The sequence below is a fragment of the Octopus bimaculoides genome, chromosome 6 (assembly GCF_046866305.1).
Source record: "Octopus bimaculoides isolate indiv1 chromosome 6, ASM4686630v1, whole genome shotgun sequence".
NCBI lineage: Eukaryota > Metazoa > Mollusca > Cephalopoda > Octopoda > Octopodidae > Octopus > Octopus bimaculoides.
Window position 1 is genome coordinate 48,519,206 of NC_142933.1, and position 8,049 is coordinate 48,527,254.

Consider the following 8,049-nt stretch of genomic DNA (forward strand, 5'->3'; position numbering starts at 1 on the left):
TTTTGTGTTTATTAGATATTATGCAATCGCAATCACATGTCAAGAAAGAGGCTAGCATAGGACAAAAATTTGAACTTCACTTATAATATATCAAAACCTTCTCAGTTCTTGTACACAAGCTTGTAAGTTTCATATTATGCATACCTTTATTATTGTTTACTACTAATACCACTGTCCAGATCAGACCAATAAGTTCCCAATTTCAACTGTGATAAAACTCCTGACTCTTCACCAGTGATTAACTAAGCAACGAACAAATTTTTAGATTATTCTGTTTATAAGCAAATCACAGTATTTTAAAACAAAGTGCAGATTGACTTTTCCACACTTCTTTATTGACTAGCTTTACAGTCAATCACATTAGTGAAGTAAGTCACTTGCACATTGTATGCTACAGTTTAGTCTTTAGAATAAATTACTGAGTATCATCATGCAGAATATATCACCATTTTCACAGGGATTACCAACCCAAAAGCACACTATTAATGTTAAATTTACTTGTTTGGATGTCCACTGCCAAGCAATTTGCTAGTGGACAAAATGTAGTAATGTATATATATATTTATTTATTGACATTCAGGAATACTATTGTGGCCTAAGTACTTTCAGATAATTATATACAGTGGTGAGAATTTTGGACACAGTTTATCAGGTCTTATGTTTTTATTTTATTTTATTTATTCATTTATTTTTTATGTGAACACTGTTATGACTGGTCAACATTACATAGTAAATGGTACTTTGCTGAGCTCACCCTCTGCTAATTAACAAACTGAAAATTGCGATATTGGTTTTTATTTACCAGCTTATTTATTGAACCTGATTGTTACACCATAATTATACACAATATTATTAAAATTTTTTTTTTTAATGTTACTTTAAAATTTAAAAGAGTTTTAATTGCCATTATAGAACATTTCTAGATATAACATTTTCAAAATTACCAGAGAAATAAAAGCAATGAAATGGAATAGGTTTTTCAATATATTTATTAAAAAGTGACCACAAAAAATATCCAGATTTGTATTGTGTTCCATTAAACATTGAAATCAAATAATTTTAATGACAGTCTAACAAAAATACTTATAATTAATAATTACTGTCATTAATCAAGCACTGCTTTTTACGAACACATTTTGAAGAAAGAAAATACAATAAATTATTTCAATGACATTATATGGTAATATAAAAAAAAATGAAATAGACAAAGATTGATAATTATATCCCAACTAGCATTGCAGTTATATTTAAGGAAATATAAACTAAAACAAAATACCATCTATTGGTTATTATAAGAATTTAATTTATTCATAAGATAGTTAGCAATGTTCAAATTTCCATAGATAAAGGAAAATAGTAAGACACATCCTACCCTTATTATCAATGTTGTGGAGAGAAACTGGGACCACAAGTATAAATAACATCCCCTTGAACTATTTTAATATGAACATTCACACAAGATATTCTTGAAAAGTGATGTTTTTAAAGTAATGTTGATTATATTATTATAATCTTTGTATAATAGTGTTTGTAGGTAACAGATCAATATTTAGATAATGACTATTGAAATTAAATTGTCTCATAATAATTTATTAGTTAGTAATCAATATATATAGAGATAGATTACTAAATAGAAGATGTAGTGTTAAAAAGAAAATGTTTGTGAATTTGTGTGAATACATACACATGCTCCTCTTTGACACACATAATTATTATTGTTATCTAGTCAGGAAATGAAGGTGGCACCAAGACTGAACTACTTATAACAATTAAGAAAAAAAAAAAAAAAATAGTATTTCACTATTTTGATAAGCCATAGTTTATAAAAAAAAATAATTTAGAATCAGTCTTTAAATACAGTAAAGAAAATTTTAAAGTATTCTAAATTAATTCAAAACTTATATTCAGGAAAAAAGTTATCTTTAAACAAACTGTTAAAACATTTTGATAATCGAAATTTATATGCTGATATTTGTTTTACAAAATAAATACTTTCTACTTACCTATTCTTATTAGTTACACAAATTTGGAATATGCAAATTCCAAACTGAACAAATATGCCTGTAAAGTAACTTTTTCTAAATATTCATGTGGAAAGTAGTTTAAACATTATTTACCAAGAAGAATCTTTTATACAAGGTTAGGTTAAAACCTTTTACTACACGCCCTCAACAAACATGGATATATAGATACAGCTTAACTGTATGAATATATATGGAACGTATAAACTATGAGCAGACACCGTTAATTGTATCATGGAAAACTTTACCTGCTGCACAGCTATGATCTACTAAAAGATGAGCAGTCAAAAATATGGAGATAAAAATGATACATTGAACAGGAAATTATGTGGGCAGAAGCAGCAGTAGAAGTATTTATCCATAAGTTTGACAAAATGGCATCTACAAACAAATGATTTCCATTTACAATAATGAGTTGTTAACAACACTGAATAAATTATCCCTGTTGTGTTAGAGCATTAGCTAACCTGAAAAAAAAAAAAAAAAAAGAATTAAGTAATAATCAGATCTGTAAGATAAAGAATGTATTAACAAAATAAAATTAATACATCATTTATATAATGTTTGCATTGTTTTACAAAATATATACATCTCCAATCGTTATTTGATCCATTTTCATTACAAGATCAAATTTTCCACTTCATTTCCACTATCGTAAGCATTCAAATTCTCAGTTCTTAGAAACTTCTAAAATTTGCAATACATACTAAAAGGTTAAACAAGTTTCTCTTCAAAAGCCAAAACCTAGACGTTTGAAGAAATTTTTTTTTTAATGGATATATTAAAAACAATAAAAATATTTTAAATTTGTTAATAACTAAATTTACTATAAACACCAGTCAACAAAGAATCTCTGAATCTTTGGGGATGAGGGACAAGATAGTATTTTTAGCTTCATCCCTTTAGTATTTAAACCAGCCATATCCAGCCAAAATATTCTACCTGTTTTATCTTCAAACTGGTCAGATATGGTCCTCATAGTTCCCTTACAATGTCATTTTAAAAATAAACAATCACATCATTGAAATCTCTAAGTCATGAAATAATGCACGATTAATTTAAAATGGTGTGAAAACATAAGCTTTACATCTGACAGACTAATATGAATGCTAAAAGGTTGAATAGCTATTGAAATTTAACTTTTGTTTCAGTCATTAGACTGCAGCAATGCTGGGGCACCGCCTTGGATTTTTAGTAAAATGAACCAACCCCAGTACTTATTTTTAAAGCCTGGTACTTATTCTATCGGTCTCTTTAGCCAAACTGCTGAGTTATAGGGACACATACACACACATATTATATATATATATATATACACACACACACACACACACACAACGGGCTTCTTTCAGTTTCCATCCACTAAATCCATTCACAAGGCTTTGGTCGGCCCGAGGACATAGAAGATGCTCAAGATGCCTCACAGTGGGATTGAACCCAGAACCATGTGGTTGGGAATCAAACTTCTTACCACACAGCCACTCCTGAGAATTTCTCTTTTATTATATTCAAAATATTTTATATTTTATTTACATTATTTACAATTGACAGATATTTGTCCTTATCTTGTTTGTTGTTAAGAACGTTTCGGCTGATATACCCACCAGCTTTCATCAGGTGTCTTGGGGAAATTTCGAACCTGAGTTCTCATTCCTAAGGTATTTTTTGATGTTATTATTATTATTATTATTATTATTCAGGTCACTGCCTGGAATCGAACTCGGAATCTTGGGATTAGTAGCCTGTGCTCTTAACCACTACACCATATGCCCGTGGTTAAGAGCACAGGCTACTAATCCCAAGATTCCGAGTTAGATTCCAGGCAGTGACTTGAACAACAACAACAGCAGCAGCAGCAGTGGCAGCAGTGGCGAAAAATACCTTAGGATTGAGAACCTTAGGTTCGAAATTTCCTCAAGACACCTGATGAAGGCTGGAAGGTATATCAGCCGAAACGTGTTAACAACAAACAAGATGAGGACAAATATCCATCAATTGTAAATAATGTACATAATTCCTCATCTCTTAAATACAGAACAATATATTGTATTTTTCAGAATATGTGTTAAGATTATTGTCACTTGATCAAATTGAAAAGTCATCCAGACCTTTTTTGCTATTTATACAACTAAGACACAAGGATGAACTATCACCATGAATCATATCAAAATATATCAAAAATATACCAGGTATACTTTGGTATACAAAAGGTAGCCAAGACAAGCAGTATCATATCAAATCTGCAGTTTATACAAGCAGGATACATGTTTGGTTGCACATAAAAAGATGATCAATGTTGCTTGTCAGACATAATATGGAGAGAACACTATTTTCATAATGCTAACATAAGCTAAGACCCTACAAGAATGCCTATCTAAACTTGCATGCAACATGTAGACCTTCTCCTCAATGGACTAGCTTTCAGATATGATCATATGGTTGGTGATGAAGTTGGAGGTGCTAAACTTTCTACAGATTCTGAGTAAATACCTGTAGAAAATTTGGAGCCAAAGTTATTTACTCAAGCACATTTGATTTTAGAGACATTCTATTTCAAAAGAATGCAGAGCCTCTTGCTTCAAACTAAAAACTGATAAGCTAATTAATAAAAATGTGCAGTTGAATCACTATTAAAATTTTAATTAGGCAACATACTTTACAGTATGTCCAACCCTTGCAATTATGAAAAATTAATGTCAAACGATGATATTCTACATTGATAATGCAATAACAAACTCTAGATAAACGTTTCTCAGGAAAAATGTAGAATCTGACTGGCACCTTTTCACTGATTCAGTATCAAGAAGTTTGAAACCAGTTCTACAGAAAAAGGAATGTAAATTCATGCATCTCTATTGCCTCCTCTGACCATCTAAAAGAGACATATGATAGCATGGATATATTGCTTGATAACATTCAGTACCATGTTCAATAATGAAATATCTGTGGAAATATCAAAGTCACTGGCATGTTGATGAGCAAACAAGGAAGCTATATTAGTTCCCCAGAGAGCTTTTGCAAAATAACTTCAAATCAAAATATCTTCCTGATTTGTGGCCCTACAAAAGTTACTCCCTTTAACTTTTGTTGCACTCGCATTTGGAACTTTTTAAGAAAAAGTATTGGAATTCTCTTGAATTGACTCAACTCATTGCCAGCTGTGTCAAGTGGGTTAAGGGATCTGATGCTGAAAGACCCAAAACTCTGAGACCCCAGAAACATCACTGATGATGCATCCCTGAACATCTACAGGATGTATCTTAAAACTAAATGCATACAGGACAGTTGTGATCCACAGACCATTATATTAACCCAGACAGGCCACTGAAATCAACATATGCCCCAGAGCAATTGGTTCCTTTAGTTGATCCCCAAAAGATACTCTACCTCCCCTCTCTATAAAACATGTTTAATGAAAAATTTTGTAAAAGTCAACTCCAGAGAATTTTAATATTTTTCCTTAAAAAATTTCCAAATGTGAGTGCAGTACAGTTACAAGGAGTAATTTTTGTAGGGCCACAAATCAGGAAGATCTTGTGATTTGAAGTGGTTTTGCAAAAACTCTCTTGAAAATAATAAATCCACTGCAAATAGAGGCGAAATTGAGACTTTGATGCCTGCAAAGAAATGGATCATCAGATTTCATTAAAAATACATTTCCTGTATTACCATCTAGATCTCTTCACCAAAAATTGATGTAGTAAGTGATGAAGAAGGAGAATAATTCTAGCAAGAGAGTCATGCAATGGAAACAGGACAGCAGGGATTTTGAAATGAAGGTGTGATGGCCAACTATTGCAGGAAGCTATATTACAATAATCCTGAACAAGTTTATAAAAGGTAAAAGTATATTGAAAGCTTAAAAATATGTATAATGTATAGCCTCTAATTGTATGTGTACCTAATTGTATTGATAATATAAGGAGGTGAAAATTAATTATGTATGAATTAATGAGGTTTATGCGGTTTTTCTGGTTTAAGCAATTTTGTATCTAATACACCTTAAGTATTAGTACAATTGGCAAAACTAAAAACTGTTCTATTCCATAAAGTAAGTGTATGGAAGGATAGGGGGAATATAAAGGCAAATCTGCAAACAGCAGTTAAATGCATTCATAAAAACCTGATTCCATCTCCGATGAAAAACAAGCTTATTATTGACTAGTTTATATATAGCTATGTGGAGGAACATGGCTTAGTGGTTAGGGTATTCAGCTCATGATCATAAGGTTATGAGTTTAATTCCAGTGTTTTGATGTGTCCTTGAACAAGACACTTTATTTCGTGTTACTCCAGTCCACCGAGTTTGAAAAAGCAAGTAGTACATGCATTTCAAAGAACCAGCTTTGTCACATTCTGTGTCATGTTGAATCTCCTCAAGAAGTACATTAAGGGTATGCATGTCTGAGGAGTGTTCAGCAATTTGCACATTAATTTCATGAGCAGGCTGTTCCATTGATCAGATCAAGTGGAGCCCTCATTGTCATAACCAACAGAGTACCATTTTCTTTTTTTTTTTATATATATATATATATATATATATATATCATTCTCAGAAATTATTTCTGTATGAAGAAAACAAAAAAAAAATTAACAAAGAAGTTGAGAATCAAGAAACAAAAGAGGGAGGGATGAATGAGGTGAATGCTATACAAGTGGAATTATGATTATTAAAATTTGTGGCAGCTTCATTAATAGCTCGATGCCATTAGAGAATGGAGTAAAAATGAGTGTAAGGCAGTCATGAGGTATTAGTCAAATAATTTTAGTTTTTGATAGCAAGGTAATAATCAAAATTATGAGGGTTGGCTGAAAAGTTCATAGGCTGACCAAGACACTTTCATGGAATGTGACCAAATGAGGTTTATTTTTCAACATAGCCCTCCACACATTTCTTCCATTGGTGTTGCAGTGCTTGGATCCCATTGATGAAGAAGCTTTCATCCTGTTGGTCAAAAGAAGTCATCAACAGCAGATATGATATCACTGTGATATTGGTTCTCGACCAAGTGCTTTTTTTTTATGTCAGGGAACAGATGGGGCCAAATCAGAATATGGAGGGTGATCAACCAGTTCAAGGCCATAGTTACACATAGCAGCCATTGAAAACAAGGACTTGTGTGCTGGAGAATCGTCCTTTTGAAACAAAATCCATTTTGTCAGTTTTTCTGACCATTTGGTCTTCATAGCTTTTTGTAACTGCCTCAGCATGTTGGCATAGTAATCCCCATTGATGGTGTGACCCTCCTGAAGATAGTCAATAAACATAATGCCTTTTGCATCCCAAAAAACTGAAGCTATCACATTCCCTGCATATGAAACAACCTTGGCCCTTTTTTTGGAGCAGGTAAGGAAAGGTGTTTTCACTGCATGGCTTATCTCTAACTCAAAGTGATGAACCCATTACTTATCCTGGATTAGGAAACGTTCAAGGAAACCAGCTGGATCTGCCTCAAACAATATCAGATCTTCCCATGATGTGATCAGCCTTGTGCGCTCTTGATTAGATGTCAGAAGATATGGCACTCACCATGTAGAAACCATTGAGCAGAATATTCTCAACTCACTCACAGATTATGCTAATAGCATTGGCTATATGTATCCACTAGCTTCTACAATTGAACATAATGTTTTCCTCAGTGATAGCAGTTGCAGGACATCCAGACCTTGAGTCATCTTCAAGACTCTCCCCTTCCACTCCGAAATTCTGCTGCCCAATTTTGCACAGTTGGCAAAACTGCAGTGTCATCCCCTAATATAGCAACCATATTGGCATGAATGTCCTTAAAGCCTAAACCCTTTTTCTGCAGGTAATTGATAACACCCAATGCCAAATTTTTCCCATTTTCAAGAAAAGTTGCGACTAGTTACTTTTGAAGTCTTATTTGAACAGTCAGATGTCAGTTTACCTGGAAAGAAACAATGCTGTTATCAATAAGAAGAGTTGAAATTAATGTATGCAAGATTTTACAGCTCTAGCATTACTCTTGCATAGTCAGCCCATGAACTTTTCAGTCCACCCTCATAA

The 8,049-nt window shown here is 32.5% G+C and overlaps 1 protein-coding gene across 1 annotated transcript in view; it reads right to left on the reverse strand.

Annotated features, from left to right (window-relative positions):
- Positions 1–971: 971 nt before the first annotated feature.
- The window catches only part of LOC106882866 (ADP-ribosylation factor-like protein 1), a 30,998-nt gene continuing 23,920 nt past the window's right edge, over positions 972–8,049 (reverse strand). Inside the window, exon 6 of the mRNA XM_014933670.3 lies at positions 972–2,488. Within this exon, the coding sequence (XP_014789156.1) occupies positions 2,458–2,488 (31 nt within the window). The 3' untranslated portion in view covers positions 972–2,457. The remainder of the gene's footprint in view (positions 2,489–8,049) is intronic.